The sequence below is a fragment of the Megalobrama amblycephala genome, linkage group LG9 (genome assembly GCF_018812025.1).
Source record: "Megalobrama amblycephala isolate DHTTF-2021 linkage group LG9, ASM1881202v1, whole genome shotgun sequence".
In the NCBI taxonomy this organism is placed as follows: domain Eukaryota; kingdom Metazoa; phylum Chordata; class Actinopteri; order Cypriniformes; family Xenocyprididae; genus Megalobrama; species Megalobrama amblycephala.
The window spans coordinates 36153402-36179419 of NC_063052.1; the positions used below are offsets into that span (position 1 = coordinate 36153402).

General features: G+C 33.9%; 1 protein-coding gene across 6 annotated transcripts in view; it reads left to right on the forward strand.

The window, feature by feature from the left end:
- Window positions 1-26018, forward strand: part of fam126a (family with sequence similarity 126 member A) — a 52935-nt gene that overhangs the window by 22116 nt on the left and 4801 nt on the right. For 3 of the 6 annotated variants that reach the window (XM_048203617.1, XM_048203620.1, XM_048203618.1), the window contains exons 2-10: window positions 5572-5653; window positions 5735-5836; window positions 9695-9874; window positions 18890-18970; window positions 19044-19159; window positions 19351-19446; window positions 21053-21169; window positions 22252-22339; window positions 23591-23750. In XM_048203617.1, coding sequence (XP_048059574.1) covers window positions 5603-5653; window positions 5735-5836; window positions 9695-9874; window positions 18890-18970; window positions 19044-19159; window positions 19351-19446; window positions 21053-21169; window positions 22252-22339; window positions 23591-23750 — 991 coding nt within the window. In that variant the 5' untranslated portion in view covers window positions 5572-5602. Of the gene's footprint in view, window positions 1-3164; window positions 3322-5571; window positions 5654-5734; window positions 5837-9694; window positions 9875-18889; window positions 18971-19043; window positions 19160-19350; window positions 19447-21052; window positions 21170-22251; window positions 22340-23590; window positions 23751-25146; window positions 25490-26018 lie in introns of those variants that run through there. The other 3 variants (XR_007186578.1, XR_007186577.1, XM_048203619.1) reach the window with 3 other exon arrangements.

Here is a 26018-nt window from a genome sequence, read left to right on the forward strand (position 1 = left end):
CTGCTCGATTATTAATCGTGATTAATCGTTTGCAAAATAAAAGTCTGTGTTTACGTAATATATGTGTGTGTTATGTGCATAGTAATTATGTATATATAATACACGCACATACATGTATATATTTATGAAAAATGTTATATTTATATATAAAATATTTATATTTATATATTATATAAATTGTATATAAATATACATATTTATACATGCATATATTTCTTAAAAATATACATGTGTATTTATATATACATAATTATTATACACATAACACACACATATATTACGTAAACAGACTTTTATTTTGCAAACGATTAATCGCGATTAATAATTGTGCAGCCCTACATGAACAGTTCTAAATGCTTACTGATTTCTGACATTCTTGACGGTTAACGTTAGACAGGTTTAATGAGGATAATTGTGCGGCATTGGTCGGAACATATCACTTTATTAGTCTGATGTCCAACCTCGGTTCAGTATTCAAAGTGAAAGTAAAAGTGACGGAGCTGCCTGACGCTGCAGTAACGGAGCATTTTCCCTCAGAGACGAATTTCAACATACATGCTGATAACGGTAGCCTATATAACTGTCTTAATTTATTCCATTATTTATCTTGTGGCCCGTACATATAGTGAAACAAATGAGAAGAATAGTATTAAACAGCTTGTTTTAAAATGTTTAAAACATTTTCAAAGAGGAGCTGATAGTCTAATCTTTTATTATCCTCACAGCACGTCGGTTATGCGGTGATGTGCTGTGAAAAATAACACAGGGCTGCCCGCGGACGTGCCTGGCTTTAAATCGGCACTACTAAACACGGATATCGGCCGATGCCGATATCCTAAAAAAAGACAAATATCGGCCCAATATATCGGTCGACCTCTAACGTGAACCGATGATCTCTTCCTCTTCAATACTAGTTATAGAAATAAATATGAATGAACATCAGAAGGTATGTTGAAAGATACAGTACAACTTACTGAAATGTATCATGTAGCATTTGTGTATCATTGTATGTAATGTACCAGCTGACTGGGTTCCCTGTATAATTTGCAACATTTGTTTAGAAAAATGAATGTACTGTACCTTAAATATTTCCAAATGAATTGATTTTGAATTGAATTGAGATGAGTGAATCGAATTGCAAGCTTGTGAATCGAATCATGAAATGTGTGTAAATATACAACTCTTCTGTAGGTACTATTTCTGAATGTGTATATTATTATTATTATTATTATTATTATTATTATTATTAGTCAAAATGAGAGACTGTAGTTTAGAGACTGTAAATCACTCTCTTTTGGGCCGGTTACAGTCTCAGATGGAGATTTCTGCTCACCAGGCTTCTGTGTTCGTGTTCTGGATCTCCGCACTTGTCTGAGTCACTGAGTCTTCCATGACGCATCCTATAAATATGTTCCATCAGCGCGGCGCCGGGTCGCTGGGTTCTGGGCTGTTCTTGTGTACTTTTAAGCTGTTGGCAGAGACTATTTTTGGTCTGGCTTTTGTGGATGTGCTCAGGGATGCAATGCACTTGCTCACGAACCCTCGAGTCTAGTTTGGAGCAGTATGGTGCAGGTAAACCAGTCCATTTGACTGTTTTATGTTGAGTTAAGCTCGGGAAATAATGGAATGCACCTTTTTATTGTTGATAATCAAAGTGTAAAGCTCGTGCGCTGTCCGTGTCACATAATTTTTGTCATCAGGAGGGTCTGTGGACATCCACACACCCCGTCCGGTTTTTTGTGACCGTACGGATGACAGCGCGCGAATCTCCGAGTGACTTGAGGGCTTGAAAACAAAGTCCAATGGATAGTGTACACCTGCCGAATGCATCGGAGTGGAATGTCGAAAATGAAGTATACCCAGGCCTTTAGTTCACCCAAAAGTCATTTAGTCATTTTTACAATGTTTAATGTTTTTTCTGTCTTGAAACACTAAAGACTAATTTAATAAATATATGCTTTTTTTTTTTATTTCAAACTTAAATATTATTACAATATTAATATTTATTTTTGTTAAATATTTTTGTAATAGTAATAACATGTAATATTATTATTGTTATTTTTTGCCAAATTGTGCAGCCCTACAAACAAGTACAGAAAACCTGGAACACTTAAAATTTAGTTTTTTTTTTTTTTTTTTTTATCAGAAAATTCACTTTTCGATGACATTATTTTTGGGTTAACTGCGCATTTAACTTTGGTTCTGTGTTTTCAGAGATATTAAGATTTGTTTTACTTTAAATTTGAGGGGTTTTCTTAGTTCTTGAGGCTGATGTTTAGTGGAAACACCAGCGCTGGACTGAACCTGTTAGCATACAGGGGCTTTTGGTTCCACTGCTTCCTGTTTCCTGTTGTGTGGTTAATTCAGCGATTACGTGGCATCCAGATAACTTGCTGAAGTCGTTGACAAGTTGTTAACACCTTCTCGTTCTACATAACTGTTTTGTATTCCATCCATCCATCCATCCATCCATCCAATCATTTACATTTTTCTGTCCATTCATCCCTTTCACTCTCTCTGTATCTCACGAACACACACTTCATTTCCCATCTGCTGGCTTCTAGTCTAAATTAATCTGTTTGAATCTGGATTACAGTTCTAGGATCAGTCTAGTAACAGATATCGTCCCTTGGCTCGACGAGGTCAAAGGTCACCCGTATTTAAATTCCTCAAGTGACTCGTCATGTGATAAACGAGGCCTGTTGATTTAATAATTAACCACTCAAACACAAAACATTTACATTTCTCCTCTCAGCAGCTCCAGCTGTTTCTCCTTCCAGAGCCGATTGTTTAAAATAACTCAGACCGCGGCTCGGCCACCATAGAAGGAAACGAGGGCGAAATCCTGAAGCGGAAAGCCGTTCCTGGCACTGAAAGCGGTTAATCCAATAGCTTGTGTTAGGGATAAGACACACACACACACACACACACACACACACACACACACACACGCTGTGCAACAGTTTATTAATCCATGAACGGGGAAAGGCGGGGTTATTCGGGCTAATCAATAAAGCCATGAATGAATGAGTGTTTACAAAGTTCCCCATCTCTCTTTCTCTCTCTCTTTCCTCTCTTTCTCTCTCTCTCTCTCTCTCTCTCTCTCTCTCTCTCTCTCTCTCTCTCTCTCTCTCTGCTGTCGATTGCTCTCTGCACTAATTAAAGAGCTTTTGAGAGCCGCACACTAATGGCTGTCAGAGACGGGAGGAGAAACGCTCACTGTAAGACGCTGTAGAGGTTATAAACAGAGCTGAGTGACTCACGGCTGATATGACGGGGGAACGGACAGAACTTTTGGGAAGAGAGGAAAAACTGATGACAGTAAGTTTGTGTGTGAGGGAGAGATAGTCGCAGTGGATGGAAATTAGATCTACGGAAAATGCCTGTGGCTTATTACTGTGAACGAGAGAATATAAATATCATGTCTAGTGATTTTTTTTTTTTTTTTTTTCGATGAAACCTATTCCAGAAATGAAGATGGCTGCAGATGAAATGTCTTTGGAACGGTCTAAATTCAACATTTGTTAAACTTCTTCAAAGGAGTTTTTTTTGTGACCATTTGAATTGCTTTGTAGTTTTGTAAGGTTTTCTTGATAAAGCTACTTTGAATTTTTGCTTTGTGAAAATCACTGTACAAATCAATCTGTGTGTGTGTGTGTGTTTGTACTCTGTTATATTTTAGCTACGAAAAAGTCCCCAGAAGTAGGGGTGGGTGCAAACTTCATTTAGGCTAAATCACCATATCACATATAGTTTGTTATAGCTAACAAAATATTTGACGTAACTTGATAATTTTAAGTTAAGTGTATAAATTGATGTACTCAAATATTTCAAGTCAAGAACAATAACAATGTATGAGTACAAACATAAAAATCTTAAACTTTGAGTTTCTTAACTTAAGAAATTCTCATTCAACTTTGAGTTCTGACAACTTATTAGGGTTTACAGTGAAGTGAATATCTCATTTGATCAAAATGTATGAGTTGGCTAACTCAGTATTTCAAGTTAGTAGCAGTTAGCATGTATGAGTACTATAAACTCAAAACTTCATAGTTCTGCTTACTTAAAAATGGGAATATCATAACTAAAAAAAAAAAAAAATGATGTAACTTTTTGAGTTAGCCCAGCTTATTCGGGTATACAGTGTACACATAAATCCTAAGTATTTATGACAGATGAGTAGTGGTGAGCGATATGGGGAAAAAATGATCACAATGTTTTTAAAACCTTGGTCGATAATGACATACAGTGCCTTTTAGAGTCACCATACCCCGTGAACTGCGAAAGGTGTTACACTTTCTTCCTAAACACTTAACTTTAGCATTTACTCTTCCTTTCGAGTGCCATGTGCAAAGCATGCTGGGAAATAAGTTAAAGTTAAACTTAAGTTGAAATGAGTTCAGTCAACTCAAAACAATGAAACAGTTCAGTTAACTTGAAATATGTCAGTACTGTGAACTCAAAAGAAAAAGAAAGTTCTAAATACTAACAGTTAATTTAACTGAACTAATTTGTTTAATTTAAGTTTGTCCTACTTAAACCAATTTAGTATTTTGAGTGTTAGGGTTTACAGTGCAGGTCTACGGCATGTCCTCATTTAGTTGGCTTGGTAAAGTCTGTCTTTTTTTAGAGATGGGTTAACCTGTACAGTTATCTGTTGATTTAATTTGCGGGGATCCCTGGAATAAAAACTGTGTCTCTGTGTTTAATTTTGGCTTTACGCTACGCTTGTTAATCTGATTTTCTTCCCCACATGCTGGAATTTCTCACTTCCTCTTTTAGAGCGAGAGGGTGAAATGTTAAAGCCGTAGCAGTGAAACACTGGGTTCACTTTGTGTTAAAGAGCCATGTGTTACACTTTTGTTAAAAAAATATCATAATGTACATTTTGCGACTGTTTTCACACTCTCTCTCTATCTGACTCTTTGATTTAAGCTTGTTTAATTCAGAGAGTCAGAGAGAGGGAGTGAAAACAGTTTTTGCTACTATACCTTTAAAATATGTAAATGACCTCTGTTATGATAACGTTTGTCTAACGGTGTAGCTCACGCTGCTGTTCATCAGGAAAGCTCAAGTTTCTGGATACTGAATGTCAATGATATAAATGGGCAGTCATATGCTAATGAGCTCACAGTTATGGTGGTAATTATTGTTTACGCGGTTTATTTTCAGTAAATGTTTTGAGCGCAACTGCTGCAGTTTTATTTCTACTATTATAGTATTTAGTAAAATTTTGAATTGGCTTTTATTTATATATTTTCAGTTTTCATTTCATTTTTTCAGTTAGTTGCTAGGGCAAGATTTCATCTGAAATTAATCATTTATTTTAGCTTTATTTCACTTACAGAAAACTATTATGATAAGTTTTAGCAAGAACAGCCTTAAACTGGGTGTTCTTAAAGTTCATTTTGAAAAGTGTTTACATACTGTAGTACTTGGAGTTTTATTTCTAAAAAGCATGAAAAATCCCCTTTTTTTTTTTTTTTTTTTATTAAACAAACCCTTTGAGGGTTTTTTTCTGAAGCACATATTAGGATTTGAGTTGTGATGGCTGCTGTTCCTCTGTTTCAGGTTGAGATCTCCTCACACCAGATGAGGGAAGATGTTGGCCATGGATCAAGGCGTAGTGGAGGAGTGGCTGTCTGAGTTTAAGGTACGTCATCTCTGCCTTTATTTCATCATCATCATCATCATTTCTCTGAGTTTGCCCTGCTCTGACCCGTGTGCGTTTCAGACTCTTCCAGAGACGGCCGTCTCCAACTATGCCGCCTCTCTGAAGGACAAGGGCTCTCTGGTTCCAGCGCTTTACAAAGTTATACGGGAAAATTACAGTGATGTAAGACCGTTTCTTCTCCTGTTTGTCCTCAGATTCTCTCATGATTTTGTTTTGATGCTTGATGACATATTCTGTGGTTGTTTTCAACTTAAAGTTAAAGTGTTCCCACTATTTTTCCACTCAAATGCATTCAGTTATGGAAGAAAAATGCATTTTATCTCCTTTATGTGTTGATTTTAACGAGTGCTGAATGTCTTGGGGGAAAAATCTAATTGCGCTAATTAGTTTTGATTTAAAAAAATTTGCAATTGCAATTCAAAATACATTTTAGGAGTTCTAGGTTTGCAGTGCTTGTATTGTGTATATAAATGACTATAAAAATATTATTCGTGGAGACGAGCCGTCGCTATTTTCATTTTTAAACACTTGCAGACTGTATAATTCATAAACACAACTTCATTCTTTATAAATCTCTCCAACAGTGTAGCATTAGCCCGTTAGCCACGGAGCATACTATCAAACTCATTCAGAATCAAATGTAAACATCCAAATAAATACTATACTCACAGGAATCGATGCATGCATGCAGCATGCATGACGAACATCTTGTAAAGATCCATTTGAGGGTTATATTAGCTGTGTGAACTTTGTTTATGCACTGTATAACTGCACTTATAGTCGAAAGCTTGGAGGGCAGGGAGCGAGAGATTTAAAGGGGCCGCACAGCCTGAATCAGTGCATAGTTAATGATGCCCCAAAATAGGCAGTTAAAAAAATTTATTTAAAAAAATCTATGGGGTATTTTGAGCTGAAACTTCACAGACAAATTCAGGAGACACCTTAGACTTATATTACATCTTTTGAAAAGACGTTCTACGGCACCTTTAACTTCTTCATTTTAATCCAGAAGTTTGGGAAAAAAGTTCCTCAAAAGGACAATTTAGGCAATAAAAATTTTTATGTATAATTTATGTAAGTGTTTGAACAAAAAATATGAGCTACATGATTTGCTCTTGCCTGATTATAAATGAATTTGTTTATAGGGATGCACAATTTGACCAAAAATAAATTATTTATATATCAATATGACTATAAAAAATATTATTATTTGTACTAGTAGTAGTAAATTAAAATATAAAAGTACTAGTTTTATTTTACAGTACACCTGTAAAATTACAATACTAATATTTGTCTTAATTTATGTCTTAATTAATGTCAAACATTAATCCAAAAAGTCAAGTACCTAAAAAAGATCAAAAGGCAACACAAAAGTGCTTGAACAAAAAGTATGAACTACACGGGTTCCGCTTGCCTGATAATAAGTGAGTTTATGTAAACTCATTTCCTGATCTTTTATACAAACTCTGTCACATCGTGTTAAAAATAGCCCAGAATATTCTTCTGAAGCCAGTGTCTGTCTCTAAGCTGCACAGCTAAAGATGTTCGGTGATGTAACCGTGAGTTATCAACAGTGCGGTGCTCGTTTCGTTATCAGTCATGCCGGCTGTTGTCATGGCAGCGTCAACATTACGATGATGAGTGATAGAGGTGTTTTCCAGTAGATCGGGTGTGTCTCCTTCAGGCACAACCGTCGGTTTATACCAGCGTCTTGTGTCACTTCTCTTCCTCCTCCTGGAAACAGTCATACTGATGACATATCCACAGGAAAATCTCTTAAAGAACAATTTCTTTACTACAGTCAATCACATATTTCAGACTTCACGCATGTCTGCATGATGTCTGAAAAGTTATAGATTAGAAATGGACATTTTGTCATTGTTTTCTTGTACTCAAACTGTAATGGATATCAACTAAGTACTCTACAGTCTCCATCTGCTCTATTTTTGACATTTTGTTCAGTGTACACCTGCGTCAGACCAACGTTGACTTCTTTCCAATATTTCACATTGGTTTTTAAGATGCAAAAGACTCAAAACGCATCTCGTTTTCTATTCCGTTGAGCTCCTTCAAGCTGTTTTTGGCAGGAAAAACCGTGCAGATTCCCTGTAATCCCTTCCAAACTGTCCCACAAATCCAACTGCAAGGTACCGCTAGAAATTAAAGTTGTAACAAATCGAAAAATGAGACTCGAGAGCCATGTTTGCGTGTAATTCTTGCTAGATTGCTAGACTGTTTTGAAGTTGAAAAGTCACACAGATATTGTTTTTGATCATCACTTTCGATTACTAGTGATCTTCAATCAGCATGAGAGAGTCTTTGCTGCTCTGTTGAAGCGTTATGGTGTTTCATTTCTGAAAATCGAGCACCGTCACACCATGTGATAGAAATCTGTGCCTCTCTCACAGTCCTGCAGATGTCTGACTGATAGAGGCTACTTTTAAAAACAGCATGAAATGATTCTTTCATCAAAATCTAAAAACCTTCAGCACCTGAAATGACTTTTCCTGCTGATATAAACAAGGCTGTTGTAATATGATGCATTAAAAAATAAAATCATAACCTCTCTGTAGTGGACCAAACAAATGCCCGATCTACATCGCTCCGAATTACAGAAGCTGAATGTGATTACCATTTCATGTAGACTTAAACCTGTCAAGTACCTGCCAAAACTTGTTTAATAAAGCTGACCAATGTCAGTATTGTGTGTAAAACAGTTTTGACCTGATGTTCATAAACTTTTTGGTCAGCTGAACCCCTTTGACCTAAAATATTTACTATAATAAGACCCCCTGAGAGTGTTAGGGTGTGTTGTTCACACTAACAGAGCGATCACACCAGTTTTTTTTTTTTTTTTAAACCAAACATGCCAACAGTGAACACACCCCAAGTTAAATTTAGTGATACATTTGCATAATTGTTGTTGGTTAGTGGTCACATGACATGCAAGTAAACAGATAAATAGTTTTTAGTCAGCATTTTATTTATTTTTGGAGAATAATTTTTTTCTTTTTTATTATGTATTTAAAAAAAAAAAAAAAAATATCTATCTATCTATCTATCTATCTATCTATATATCTATATATATATATATATATATATATATATATATATATATATATATATATATATATATATATATATATATATATATATATATATATATATAGAGTGTAATTAAAATTCATTTTAATTACACTATTTTTTTATATGTAATTGTTATATAATTATAACTTGTGTTTTTATTTTACTTATATAAATTATATAAATACTTTTAAAATAAATAAAATAAATTAATTAATTTTACTTTTTATTTTTGTTTTTATGTAATTATTTTATAATATTATTATTATTATTATTATTATTATTATTATTATTATTATTATTATTATTATATGCACACACACAATCAAACCAAAAATTATTCAGACATTTTTTATATTTTTTATATATTTTTACTAGTGGGTGCAGGACACTATAGTTCATTTATGTAAGTGAGGATAGCAAAATAAAGTAGACTGTGACATATTATACCCAAAAATTCTTCATACAGTGGACTACCAGTAAAATTGACCAGAACCAAAAATGATTTAGACACTTTGACCTGATCATTTTTTGCCTAAGTGTTATCTGACATAATTAAGATTAATTTTTTTTCTGACACAGTTTAACTCTGAGATCTTGTCATATTGTATTACCATTTTTTTAAACTATAATTAATAAACTGTATTAATGAATGAAATGTTCAAGGTGTCTGAATAAATTTTGGTTTGACTGTATATATGTAAAATATTTATATATTATTTATATAAAATTAGTACTTAGATGGTTATTTTAAAATTATTTATTTATTTATTTTATTTATTTAATTTAATAAAAAAAATTTCCTGCAAACCCTAGTTTGGGAATTAACTGTGGTTTAGTGATTATTTAATTAAAATCTAGGTGAGTTTCTTTTCTTTTTTTCTTTTCTTTTTTTTGCACTGATTTGTAACTGTAATGCATTTCTCTCTCTCTTAGCTGCTGGAGCCGGTGTGTCATCAGTTGTTCGAGTTTTATCGCAGTGGTGAGCCGCGTCTTCAGCGCTTTACGCTGCAGTTCCTTCCTGAGCTGGTGTGGAGTTACCTGTCCGTCACGGCCGGCCGAGACCCGCACTGCAGCGGCTGCATCGAGGCCCTTCTGCTCGGCATCTACAACCTGGTCAGTGCCCTCCTAAACCACAGCACACAAAATCACACAAAAACACTTAAAGGTGCCGTAGAATGGAAAATTGAATTTACCTTGGCATAGTTGAATAACAAAAGTTCAGTACATGGAAATGACATACAGTGAGTCTCAAACTCCATTGTTCCCTCCTTCTTATGTAAATCTCATTTGTTTAAAAGACCTCCGAAGAACAGGCGAATCTCAACATAACACCGACTGTTACGTAACAGTCGGGGTGTACGCCCCCAATATTTGCATATGCCAGCCCATGTTCAAAGCATTAGACAAGGGCAGAACGTCTGGATCTGTGCACAGCTGAATCATCAGACTAGGTAAGCAAGCAAGAACAACAGCGAAAAATGGCAGATGGAGCAATAATAACTGACATGATCCATGATATCATGATATTTTTAGTGATATTTGTAAATTGTCTTTCTAAATTCGTTAGCATGTTGCTAATGTACTGTTAACACTCTGAGGTCTGAAGGTATCGCCGGCGATACCACCGTGGTTTTTTTCTTATCAGTGTGAAAGAGACTCAAAATACTCCGTCAATGTTGCACATACAATTAAGAGTTATACACCATTTTAATCTGTGGAATATCTTCTTTCATTTGTGTACACCCAGAGTAAAAACAAAATGTTGTGCTTTTTGTAAAATAAAGAAAACTAACATGATGCGTGATCTCTCGTCTCCCTCTGAACGAACTCCAATCTGATAGTTCTCAGAAAATGAACTGTAACTTAGTGAATACTAATGACAAAAAAATTACACTTATGTCTAAAAAAACGTTAAGATGTCAGGTTTTAAAACATATAAGTCAAATCGAAAACAAACCTTCTGTGTTTATGTAATCTGTATGAAAAGAGAGCCATGTCAGAAGTCTGTGATTCAGCTCATTATCCGCTAATGTGGCCACGCCCACGGAGCCAGCGCTATTCAGACGCAAATTCAGTCAATACATGCATACATCATCTCAATCGTGTATTTATTGTCTTGAAAAGTGTTTTGAATAGCCATATTTAGTGATCTCTTGCCTCTGTTAGTTCCTTGATTGTCACATGATTTGCCTCTTCTTTTACTGAGGCATTTGTGGACAAAAGGGGCAGAGCGCCCTCCGGCTGAAGTATGAATTAAAAACACAGCATCCAGCACTCATAATGATGACAATAAATATAGAATAATACATATTACTCCTCTGTATAGAAAATTGATATAAACATATGAGAATCCATCAATATTTCTCCAAATGTGTATGCTTTTAAGCATATTAAGAAATTATGGTCAATATAAGCTGGGCCGCATTAATGCACGGGCTTACCTGGGCTTAAGCCCAGGGCCCCGGGCTGAGGGAGGGCCGGAAAAAATATAACCGGTGACTATCCCTTTAACATCGCTTTGATTTGAATACATGTGCTGTTCTGCGCGTGAAGTTCATTACGACGCGCCGCGTCTAGCAGCAAGCAACTAAGGCTGCCGGAAAAAATACTTCCCCTAATCCCTGCCGCCATTTTGAAGTGCGTTCCATTTTGGACGAGGGAATAATGGACAGATGATAACCGAGGGAGCGACTATCATGTACCTCAGGCAGCTTAACATGCAACACGATTATGCTCACCGCATTGTTTAATTTACCCTACCACAAACAATTTGATATATTAATTATTTTTTTAAACATTTAAAACACACATAATACATATAGAATGTGTATTAAACAATTTTGTAAGAGGAAAAAATAAATAATAAATTCTGATTCCAAGTGCAAGGGTGACGTTCCAGTTCAGCCCATTGCAAAGGTTCCGCCGACTCGTGCAACGTAAGCAATGACGTACATCCGAGTCAACGAGACCGAGGGAAGTTAGCGAGGGAAGCATTTAAAAAGCTGGAACGCAGCCTAACTATCAGTATCTGGACAACGCGGACAGACCCAGTGGCGCTGCTTGTGTGCGTACACAACGCGTTTTTGCTTTGAAAAACGCGAGACGCGGGCAGAGGAATGGGGGAAACCGCAAGGTCTCGAGACGTTTTTTAAAACTTTTTTTTTTTAACTTGGCTGAACTGATTCATGGCTTTAGAACGCCATGTCATGCATCAAGACGCGAGCGCAACGGTTCTGCACGTCCTTCTAGCGCATGTTTACATAGAAAAACAAAGAAAAAGTAACGCAGAAAGCGCGTTCTGTGTGAACAGCCCCAAAGAAGAAAATGTGTTCGAATTTTAAAGACGTGGTGCGGCGCTACGCTTCTCGACCGATGTGCGACCCTTCACTCACTGAACCCTGCAGTCGTCAGTAGTCCAATAAAAACACAAATCATGCAAAAATACAGTTTCTGAAAACGTTCAATGAGGTAAAATGTTGAAATGTTGAAATTAACAATGAACAATACTTTTATTAACCTTACAGATGGAATCTTATTATAAAGTCTTACCATTTCATATAAATCCATGAAAACATAAATCCATAAAACAGTCATGCTTAAAGATGACCATCTTTAAATAGCCTATCTACACAAAGGCCATAGCATTGACATTAGACACATATTGTAGCCTATGTACATTATTTGCTTCCATTTTAGAACACTGATTATTATTTAAATAAGTATTTGTATTGTATTACAGTGATGATAAAAGATAACTGAAATCGAATGCATTTCTGATTTGTTTATATATGTCTGCTGCATGTTTGCTTTCTCATGACACTAGTTTTAATTATGCAACTTTGCTGCATAACGAATCGATAAAAGCGACCAGCTGGATATAAACTAATGCACTAATGGTACTAATGGTAACAATCATTACATTAAACATTTGGGTCGAACTTGCGTGTTTTTGTCACATTGTTTTAAAAATCAAAGTGCAGGATAAAAAAGTAATTTTTGCCTTAAAGAATTAATTGATTCTGAACTGCCGAAATGAGTCTTCAGCAATTCCAGTCTCACTTTCTATTACAAACCTACATAACAATGTAAAAATTTGCGTAATGGCAGCCGGTTGCTCGCGAACAACATCTATTTTGACCCGCCTTCAAAAAGCTGAGACTGGAAGAATTTGGTTTGTGTTGTTGACATGTTGACGTGACATCTTTACGGTGTGAAAGCAAATCCACTTTGCATGCACTTCCAAAAGACAAAGACTCGCGCTGGAATTGAAATGGTAAAACTGGCGCCTTTGTTACTGTTCGAATCTGCGTCTCCTTTCAGAGGCCGCGTCCTCCGGAGCTCGCATTTGAAGGCTGCATACATCATTAAGGATGTCTTTTTTAAGAAAATTAACCATAATAAAATTGCTTATTCCTCGTGAGGTGCAAAATGCTGTTTTTTGTTTCTTAAATGAGCTGGTCTCAATGACGTATACAGCCTTCAAATGCGACCTCTGGAGGATGCAGCCTTCGAAATGAGTAGCCTGTACAAATAGTTCAGACAATATGCCAATATGTAGTTCATGCAGTGATATTTTTATTTTATAACAGACCTATAGGTTCGGATGTTTTGGTAATGGCATTTATTCATGCAAAATAAAAGGCTGATAACTTTCACATTGTGATTAAGAAGATTGAGTGAATGTAGGCAGGGGTTAAATTGGGATTTGTTATGTGTGTGTGGGGGGGGGGGGGCTCTGTGGTTTCAGGCTTTGGAGGGATGCATGTGTATGCAAAGACTACAAAATCGTATCATTTGACAAACTGTAAAATATAACAAGTTGAGAGAGCCCTCTGCTATGAACAATAAAATGCTGATCAAAATCATTCTATAGATACATGGTATTGTGAAAGCTACATCTGATGACAATAAAATATTTCTGTAGGCCTGTGCCTTCCCTGTGTCAGTATCAAATATAAGTGATGCTACCATTAAAGGACAGAATATAAATACAAAATACAGCGCTCGACATTAAGCCTGGTTTTGTGCTTGTCCTTTGGACAACTAAATTGGTCATTTACTTGTCAGAGTAAAAAAAGTAGCTTGTCTGGAAAAAATAAAAAAAAATTATTATTATTCAAATCTTTTATCTTTTATTTCATATTCTTACATTTGATAAATTAAAATAGTAAGACACTATAGGGCTGTTACCAAATTAAATAATTTACACTGAAAAAGTACAACTGCGTTCAATAATGTTATGAGATTCTTTATATATTTTATAAACAAATAGCCTAAGAAATGCTGGTGGGAAATGTATACTTTTAAACATGAAATTAAACCGCCAGTAGATGGCGGCAAGTGACCGTCTTAATGAGTGAGCCACTGAGTCATTTATTCAAACGATTCACTCTGAATCAAGAATGAAGCAGTTGTTTATGAATGGGCGATTGAATCTTCACTCAACCGATTCGTTCAAAACGCTGAATCATTCAAAACGGCTGAGCGCAGCTGCGAGATGCGCTGGTTCTGCTTTGTTTGGAACTATTTTCGCTGCTACAATAGAACAAAAAACAGGCATATTGCATCTAAAACGTAAGTGATTGATATTAACTACTTGTTTATTGAACTGTTGTATGAAATTAGTGTCAATTTCAATTGAGGTGATATTCAGGAATTCAGCACTTTCGGTCGTGTTATGCTTAACTTTATCATATGTCGTAAATAGCAAGGTAAACCCCATTGAATTTTTAATGCAACATTATAACTGAGTTTCTTTGTGTGAACAGAGCTCATTTGTTTTGAATTCTCCTCAAGAGGTTATGTGATCCTCAACAGCGCAGTATCACCGCCAGTACATCCACTATCAGTCGCCACTTAAGCTAGATTAATCATTCTCGCGTTTTGGTTGTTATTGACATTTTAATCAAGCTACTTATCTGGTCAGGCAAGTAAAATTCTCTTTCACTTCAAAAAATCCGAGCCCTCGTAAGCCTATGTGCCGGCGCTCAGCCCCGGACGGCCCGGCCCAATTTAACCCCTGAATATAGGTAATAGTGCTGGTGGATGAAGGGCCCCCTCAAGAGGTAAAGCCCAGGGGCCTCTTGTAGTCTTAATGCGGCCCTGAATATAAGATTTTAAGAGTCAAAATGTGAAGCTTGAGTCTTAGATCTTTTTAATGATGTATAGTTTGTCAACTGCACATCAACATTTAGGCTCTATAATATAACAAATATAGTAGCCTATATGAAATGCCCTAGAGGTAGGAATGTTCAGACGCGTTGCATCACAGAAATACATTATATTTTAAAGTATATTAAAATAGAAAACCATTATTTGGTTAGAGACTTGAGACTTCTTTTAAAAACATTATAATGGCAATGTGTTCAATCTTTTGACTGGTAGTGTAATTTAACATAGGCCTATACACAATTTTCTTCATATCATGTGCAATAATACGTGCATGCATGAGATCACAAAAATCATGGGGTTTTTTTTGTCCTGAGTGGACTTTAATCCTGTTATCAGCATGATCACAGAGGGTTTTTTCACAGCCTACCTGACTGAAAGGCCTCATTAATATGCAAGTCATTTCAGGTCATTATTATTAAATTCTTTTGTCTTCTCAGGTGAGAATCACCCATTATACATGAGGATTCCCGCCTCCATGCATACTGTGTTTCTTGACCAAAAGTGTCTTAGAAAATTTAAATCTCTCTATTGTTTTATATGAAGGAGTAGACAGCATAATTTTTACATAATTCTGAAGCAAAAACTCTAGTCTACAACCTCCAATACCCAGAAGTCTTATGAACACAGATTTAATATACTTTTTTTGGCCTTATTTCAGTGACTTAAGTTTTTTGTTTTTTCAATAACCACGCATAAACATTATTCCTTCAAAAATACAAACAGGTACGTACATGTTCCTCACATATTATTGTAGCCTAGTTTGTGCTGAATACAGTGTAATGACACTTTTGTCATTTATATGTTTATGAACAACTGAAAAAAGCACAAATGTCAGGGCATGTCAAAACTTCTCCAAGCCCCAAATCAGCCTCAGACTCCAGAGGGTTAAATGTGGTTAAAGTTACCATCGTTTCTTACTGTATTCACGGAGACCAGAGCCGTCGCTATTTTCAAACACTTGCAGTCTGTATAATTCATAAACGACTTCATTCTTTATAAATCTCTCCAACAGTGTGTAATGTTAGCTTTAGCCACGGAGCACCATCAAACTCATTCAGAATCAAATGTAAACATCCAAATAAACACTGTACTTACGCGATTAGACATGCTGCATGATGAACACTTTGTAAAGATCCATTTTGAGGGTTATATTAGCGGGTGCGGGGAGCGGGGAGAACGAGGATTTAAAGGGGCCGCAGCCTGAATCGGTGCATAGTTAATGATGCCCCAAAATAGGCAGGTAAAAAAAATGAATTAAAAAAATCTATGGGGTATTTTGAGCTGAAACTTCACAGACACATTCAGGGGACACCTTAGACTTATATTACATCTTTTAAAAACACGTTCTACGGCACCTTTAAGATTCAGTCATATTTCTTATCTGACTGCACTGACACTATTGCATCAGAACAAAATCTGAACTGAATTAAGGTCAATAATGACACTATTATCTTCTGTAGAGCTGCTTTAGAAATAAAGGTTACTTCAAGTTGAGAACGATTCCAGATTCACTTCTTAAAATCACATCAGAAATGGTGTACATGTCGGCCGGACCGCAACTTCCTCTGGCTTTTCCTGTGAACTTTAGCCATGGATTTTTTCTTAATCAGGAAGCGATGTTTTCCAGCCGGCTGTGAGAAGGGAAGCCAGGCTGTTAGCGACGTCGGTGGTCTTTCATGGGTTTCACACCCCGTGAACTCGCCCTCCCTCCTCACATCACCCTGAATACCAGAGTAGGTCATCTGTCAATCACATGCCATCGGGGTGTCAGGGAGCGCTTAATCATCCTGACGCTATCGGCTCTGAAATCGACTGGGACGGCAGCAGGCCGGTGGGCGTCCTGTTTTAGAGACTAACACACACTCAAATCTCACTTGATCTGGTTTGTCTTTACACCTGAAGAACTCCTGAATCTTGTACAACAAGAACAGTTCTGCAGTTTCATCATGGTTCGCTTGTGAAATGCTTTTCGACAGCTTGAACAAACTCTGGACACATTCAGCATTATTGTTGGGGAGCGACCAGCTGAAAGTGTTGAACTTTGTGCTAACTTAAATACATTTTTTAGCAGTGTGACACAAGCTCTGTTATTTTTAGAGCAGCTTTTCTAGTTACAAGCTACTTTTTCCCCATCAAGTGACTTGCTTTCTTTGTTTTGTCATATTATACACAAGCGCAGCTTTACAGTACAGAAAATGAGCGATTGGATTAAATGCACTAGAACCAACAGTTAACATTATTTTACATAGAAATATTGCTAAAGCATCAATATACACACTGATAAAAAAAAGAGAATGACTGTTTCTTTCATATATAGCACTGAGAGAACCGATTCATTTGAGAGATTCATCTGAGGAAATGTTTGTGTAATATTTGTTAATTTATAATATAATATAATATAATATAATATAATATAATATAATAAACAAAATTATATAGACAATATTTTTTTGGGGGTGTTTTTTTATAAATTTTTTTTATTTACTTTTTATCTCTGTGCATTCTATTAAAAATAGATGAGTTTTGATTGACATGAAATGGACAATTAACATTGTTTTACATACAAATATTGCAAAACCATCAATACACACGCACACATACACTTTTACTTTCATATATATATTTTTAGTAAACCAAGTTAAAAAATAAATTAATTTCTTTAGAGTTATTGCTTTATATAATTTTTTGGGACATTTTTTTTGTGTGTGACATTTTTATTACATTTTTCTATAAATAATAATTGTATGACTGATTTTTTTTTTGTGGGAAACATTTGTGTAATATTTGCAAATTTATATATATATATATATATATATATATATATATATATATATATATATATATATATATATATATATATATATATATATATATATATATATATAATTTTTTTTTTTTTTTTTTTTAAGTATAAAATTATGTAGATAATTATTTAAAATTATCTACATTTTGGGGGGTGATTTTTTTTTTTATTATTATTATTTTACTTTTTATCTTTTTATGCATTCTATTAAAAATATATGAGTTTTGATTGAAATTAAATGGACAATTAACATTGTTTTACAAATATTGCAAAAGCATCAATACACACACACACACACACACACAAAAACTTATGACTTTTTCTGTCATATATAGTACTGAGAGAACAGATTCATTTTAGAGATTCATCTGAGCAATTTTTTATTCATTGCTTTATATAATAATTTTTTGGGGATATATATTTTTTTGTAATTTGTTTTCTATACATGGTAATTATATAAATTATTTCTGGGGGAAATGTTTGTTTAATATTTTATATAATTTTGTGCAATAAATTTTATATAATTTTTTAAAATAAATTTTATATATTTTTATATAAAATAAAATTATGTAGATAATTATTTAAAATTATCAAATTTTTTGTTTTGTCTTTATTTTAATTCAGTTACTGCTTTTTTTTATCTCTATGTATTATATTAAAATTAGATGAGTTTTGATTGAAATGAAATGGACATTTCTTTTCTATTTCACTTTCCGACAAAGACAGGAAGCTCTTGTGTTCAGTGCTAATGCAAGAAAATGAAAATGCAGAAGGAAACGCATTAGATGTGTAATTGATGTATTTTCTGTGTGTTTTATCATTCTGCCAAAGAGACTAATGGGAAATCTTTTTCTTTGTTTTAATGGTTGTTTCATAAACTAGCTAAATGAGTAGTGTTTTATGGCAAGCTTTTATTGCTGTTTTTCACCAACAGCACACAAAATACAAAAAAGAGTTTCCCATGATAAATGAGCTCATCTCACAAATATGATTATTCTTAGATGACTTGAAGGCAGCATAATTACGGCCATGTATATATTCAATACGATAAAAATTTTTTGTTGATGTCATTATGATGCTGTATGTTTGTTTACATGTTCCCTGTTCATGTGTCTGAATCAAATCAGTCCTGATTATCATCGTGTTTATTTCAGGAAATCGTTGATAAAGACGGGCAGAGTAAAGTGCTGTCGTTCACCATCCCTTCCTTATCCAAGCCGTCGGTTTACCATGAGGTGAGTCAATCGAATGTCCTGCTCCTGATCTGCAGCTGTTCTCGCTCTGACCGTCTCTCTGCCCCGCCTCCAGCCGTCTTCCTTTGGCTCTCTGGCCTTGACGGAAGGAGCCTTAGCCAATCACGGCTTGAGTCGAGTGGTTTACAGCGGCCCCCACCTGCAGCGAGAGACATTCACGGCACAGAACAGGTGCGCGCCGCATCAAATATTCATATTGCCCTCCATGCTTTTATTTAAGTCATCAATTTTTAATCAGCAAATGAGTGCTGACTGTGTGTGTGTGTGTTGGGAGGGGTTAAAGTGGATTTAATGATGTATTTCAGACGCAGTTTGAAGTGGTATTCTGATGATGATGATGATGGTGGTCATGTGTTTTCCAGGTTTGAAGTCCTGACGTTTCTGCTGCTGTGTTATAATGCGGCTCTGAGCTACATGACCAGTTCATCCCTGCAGTCTCTGTGTCAGCTCAGCTCCAGGTTTGACATAAGACACACACACTGAAATCAGTTTTAGCCCTGAAAACCACCACATTCAATCAGGTTTTATTTTATTATGATGCCTGAGCATTGTGATAGACTGATACATGGGCATAGATTTAGGTAGGGATGTGTCTGAAATGTCCCCATAAACATTTGAGCAATTTCATCAATTCCATCATTTTGAGCTTGATCATGATTATATGATTCACTGCTTTAATTGCTGGTTTGCTTTAGAAAATATATAATTTTAGTCTTGTCTCCTGCCTTCTTGAAGTGTGTCCCTGCCAAGCTTTAAACCAAACCTACACACTTGGCGCAATATATCGGTCAGGGCAATAATTTGGCTGATATTTGACATTCACGATTATCAGCGTTGGCCAATCTCCATTTAGCTGATTAAAAAGAAGTTAATCCCTTTTGTATCAGTTCCCAAATTAAACATTTAAAAAAATAAAAATATCCATTGCCAAGCCTGTTGGTAGATAAATAAATATTAAATTTTTCTTTCTTTCTTTCTTAGTATTTTAACTTTTATTTATTTAAAATTATTCATTTTATTTAAAAAAAAAAATAAATAATAAAATAATTGATCCATTGCCAAGCCTGTTGGTAGATAAATAAATATTTAAATACATTATTTATTTTTTAGTATTTTAACTTTTATTCATTTAAAATTATTAATGTTTTTTATTATTATTTAAATACATTTATTTAAATACATTTTATTTTATTATTTATTTATATTTATTATTTATTATTATCTGTTGCCAAGGCTGTTGGTAAATATATATTGCATATAAATAATGCATTTAAACAAATAAATAAATACATTTATTTATTTAAATGCATTATTTATTTAAATATATTATTATATTATATATTTTTTTTTAATTTAAAACATTAATAATAAATGATGTATTTAAAGAAATAAAATATTAATAAACATTAACATTTTTATTTATTCATGTTTTATTGATTTATTTATTTACATTATTTATGTGAATAAATAGTAAGTAATATAAGTGTTTATTTAATTTTCCTAGTTTGTGTACAATTTATTTATTGCTGTTAAACTGTTTTTATATATCAGAATCATATCGAACATTTAAAAACCCATATCGATCAACTAATAGTATAAGTTAAGGAAGTCCACAGACGTTCTCTCCCCGTCATTATGGGATGTCCCGCTGTTCAGATCTACTCTGGTCAGGTGTTCATGTGGATAATGCGTCTCTTCATCTGAAATCCTCCCATGATCCTCTCTGCTTCCAATCACCCTGATCCTCTTATAGACCTGAACCTGAACAGACCTGCGATTGGTCTTTTCCCACAGTGATTTAAGCTGCGACATCCATTGAGCGATGATCACATGACTGATTACTTAATCAGCTGATATTTACAGCTGAGTTATCAAAGGTCATTTCCCTCGACTGCAGGTCAAAGGTCTTGTACACTCCCTCATGGCCTGATCATCACAGTGATGAATTTAAACTAAAGTCAGATTCTCATTGGCTGATACTGATATCTTGAACACAGTGAGACCAACATAATTTACATTTTAGTTCATTTCAGTCTGTTTGCTGATGTATTCTTCTCTTTTCAGAGTGTCTATCTGTGGGTATCCAAGGCAACAGGTGCGGCGGTATAAAGGCATCAGCGCGCGGCTGATGGTCACGTCAGAGTTCCTGGTGCAGCTCATCACGGGGATTCATTTCGCACTGTGAGTGATTCAAAACTAAAGACAGCAGAAGCCAACCAAACCTGTTATCAGACATGTTTCTGCGAGTGACTGATGGGGGCGTGGCCTCACGTCTCAGCAGACCATGCCCATGTCACATTTGTCTGATGGGGCGTGGCCTCGAGACTCGACACACCCTTCCCACATCATCATTACTCACACATTTGTTTCATACTCTTGTAACATGATTCAGTTTCACTTTAACATGGTCAAAGTGAAACTTGTTAAATGTTTGCTTAAGGAATAGATGAATTAAATAGAAATAGTTATTTCATTTATTTATTTTTGAATACAATTTTTTCTGCTGAATAATTTTGTTCCAACCCTTTATTTTATTTTATTTTATTTTATTTTATTTTATTTTATTTTATTTTATTTTATTTTATTTTATTTTATTATTTTATTTTTTATTTATTTATTTTTATTTATTTTTTATTTTTTATTTTCTTTTATTACAGAAGTCAACATTTGAAGTGGATCAAAAAAGTTCATCAGACTTGTCCTAAGAAGAAAGTTTTAACTTTGATGAAAGGTTTTGATCCACTTCAAATGTTGTATTGTATTTAGCCATTTTGAGATTATCAACATCTGCAATAATCATTTCCATTTGGCATATTTAAAAATAAGTTGTTCTCTTTTGTAGCAGTTTCCAAATTTAGAAATAGTCATTTAAATATATATTTTTGAAATATAATATTGCAATTTTTTCTACACAGTCATTTTGTTCCAACACTATATACCTTGATTTTTTTTGTTTTTATTTGTTTTTCTGAGAAACATAAGGATCTTGACAGATGTGGTCATGCTTGTATGGAAAAATATTCCCTATAAGAATATGTAATATTCTTTAGTATTTGCCCTTTATTTAGCCATTTTGAGATGATCGACATCTGCCAATAATCATTTCCATTTGGCTGATTAAAAAGAATTAATTCTCTTTTTTGTTTCAATGACAAATAACACCATATGGGTTTGGAGTGAAATGAGGGTGAGTAGAGAATGACAGACATGTTATGTTTCTGCAAGCGATCTGTTGAGCGTGTGTGTGTCGGTCTGCTCTGCAGGTGTAACGGTGAAGTGGACCTGGGCTCCAAGGCTCTGGATGATGTGCTGTACCGCGCACAGCTGGAGCTCTTCCCAGAGGCCCTGCTGGTGGGTTTTAGATCCCTCACGCTTGAGCAAAGATTACAGAAATCCAGCTAAAGCTCCGCAGATTACCAACATTTCTGAAATTCATTCACTGATCCCGTTAGAATGGTCAACTGTGGCATTGTGACAGAAACACAACCACTTACAACACTGCAAAAACAGGCTCTAGACGAGGAATTAGTTCTGTTGAGGAGTAAATATTTACTCTGACAATGATTGATTTGATAATGAGCCTTTACTGAAATGAAATGAAATGAAATATATATGAAATAATGTATATGCAAAATTGGAATGGAAGGATAATTTGCAGCTGTCTGTATAATTAATTTTAATACCATAATTTTTCAAAATAAGATGGTATATTTAGAATTTTATTAGTTTTATTAAAAGTAAAACATAATTTTATTACGATTTATAACAATTTACAAACAGTTCCAAATTAAATAACACTTGCAAAATTGTAAATTAAATATATATATATATAGAATAAATATATATTCTTATTCAAATTTATTATATATGATTCATAATGTTGCAACTTTTATTTATACATGAATTTCTTATATATGAATCATATATAATGAATTTAAAAGAAATGTTTTATAAAATTCTATATTTTTAATTTGATTAAAAGTAATTTTATTACAATTTATAGTTCCAATTTACATAAGTTACAAAATTGTCTATATATATATATATATATATATATATATATATATATATATATATATATATATATATATATATATATATATAAAATGCATATTAAATAAATTTATTATGAATATATATATATATATATATATTCATATAAATATATATATATATATATATATATATATATATATATATATATATATATATATATATTCAGATAAATTTGTTGCAACTTTTATTTATACATGAATATATTATATATGAATCATATATATTAAATTAGAAATGTTTTATAAAATTATGTATTTATAGTATAAGAAATTAACACTTTTTTTTATGAATTATATATTATAGAGTGATGCCCGATGCATTGATTTTTCATTGTCAAATGCATTCAGCGCATTTTGTTTTAGATAAAAAATGAACATGTCTCAATTTTTTAATGGAATATACAATAATGCATTGAATTGTCATTATCAGATGCAACTGTGCATTTTTACGCCCCTAATTCGTCAGCTGGGTCTTGTGATGGATATAAAGCACAGGAGAAATGCATGGCTGTATATAAAGAGCTTTATCTTGCTTGATCTTTCTCAGGTGGGAAACGCCATCAAATCGTCTCTTCACGGCGCTACTCTGAAGTCCAATAAAGAGGGAACTCGCTCCATCCAGGTGGAAATCACGCCCACGGCCCCTCGGATCTCCCGGAACGCCGTCACCAGCCTGTCTATCCGAGGTCATCGCTGGAAACGCCACGGTGAGCCGCCGACAGCTGTGGATGATGAGGGGCTTCGCTTGTTCGCCTCGGTCGGAGGTGCAGATGGTTGCCACGGTGACTCACACGTCCTGAAACAGCTGACGGATTCGATGCCGTAGTATTAAAACTCTCCGGCGGTTTTTCCCACATCCTGATGTTCCGATGACTCAGGACAAAGCGGGATTCCTGCTCACATTTCTGCGGGATAATGATAGTAATAATGTGGTATTTGGCACAGTTTTTCAACTTTGACGTGCATCCAGCCGTTCGCTGTGACGCTGATCTCTCCCATCCGAACACGACGCCATCTGACTAATTAGTGCTCAGTCGTTTCAGAAGTAATGAAGGGTTTTCTGTTCGTCAGCCACAATTAAGCACCAAACGCAGTCATTAGGAGTCATCGTTTCTAGCGCTTGGGTTAGTGATTTGAACCCTAATCCTAAATTTGACACTTCTGGTGTCTAAATCGTCCCATCAAATGTTGTAAATCATTTGTGCCTCAAATCATATGGTTTATTTATTTCTTTAACTATAATATTAGGTCTACTGTTTTAAGTCTGTTTTTAAGTAGTTTTTAATTTGGATTTACATTTACAATATCTATGTATTATAATTAGTATAAAATAATAGTTTTTTTATAATAATATAATATTTTATTTTAATAACTGAATTTTATTTATTAAATATTACCATTTAAAAATTACTAATATATAATAATTATATTTTATAATATAATTATATATTTTATTATATTTTATAATAAGAATATATTATTATGATTATAAAACAATAAACATTTGATGATAATAGTTAAATTGTTATGATAATAACTATATATTATGCTTATAACTTAATATATTATTAACGCTATAATTTAATTAAGCTTAATTATATTTCATTAAAAACGTTTGCAATTAAATAATTATTTAATAAAATTGTAGTTATTATAAAATATTATAATTAATATAATAGTTCAATTCTTTTGTAATAAATTAATAATTACATTTTATTATAACAATTATTTAATTATAAGATTAATATAATAAATAATAACTATTAATATTATTTTATTATAACATTGTAATTATAATTCCATTTTATAAATTAAATATTGTATTTTACAATTTTATTTAGTTAATTGTATATTTATTATATATTTAATTTTATAAAGTTAAATTAAATTATATTTTAAAATAATTAAATATTTTATAAAAATATAATTCAAAATAGTAGTCGCTTTCATGTCATTGTCATCTGTGTCCATTTTTATCTTATAATTTTGATTCTGTTAATGTTTGTCTTGAGATGTTTCAAATATGATTTCCATTTGTCACATCACATCACCCATCATGCATGTGTCCGTGTGTGTGTGTGTGTGTGTGTGTGTGTGTCTCAGAGTCTCAGGAGGACAGTGTAGACTCCCCTGACTCCTGCCCGACGGGGCCCATCCCTGAGATTAGCGTAACGGGGGTCAGCGGTGAACGACTGGCCAACGGAGAGGCTCTTCGCAGCAGGACGGAGGGGGAGGCGCTAGGGGGCGCCACAGAGGTGGGGGTCGACCCTAGAGGTCAAGAGGTCAGGAGGCAGAAGTCCGTGCGGAGGCACCTAGAGGACGGGACGCCCTCCGCGGGGCGGGTTCAGTTCTAGAACCCCACCCCACCCCCTCGTCCCGCACACCCCTCCCCTCTCCCCTCGGGCCCAGAGGTACTTTGTGTGGGGCGGAGCGTCTTGATAAGCGTGTTAGTTATTTATGATATGTAAACCCTAAAGAGTATCAACGAGCAACTTTGGCTTTTCCTGAAGGAATGTGTCTGGTTCAAAGGTGAAGCTTTATCCACAGCCTTAGTGGCACAATGTCCATTAATTAAGAAATAATTTACTATATATAGATGGTAATTAGATTCATTTATTATTTATTTGTTTATATATATATATATATATATATATATATATATATATATATATATATATATATATATATATATATATATATATATTAAATACAATTATTATAAAGTTTATTATTATTATTTATTAATTTATTTAAATGAATATTTATTATACATTGAATTATTGTAATTAGATACAATATTATAATTAAATATATTATTATTATTAATTATTTGTTTAAATGAATATTATTTATTTATTATATATTAAGTTATATATTGTAATTAGATAAGTACATTATATTATTATTTTTATTTAAATACATAATCATTATTTATTTATTACATATTGAATTATATATTGTAATTACATACAATT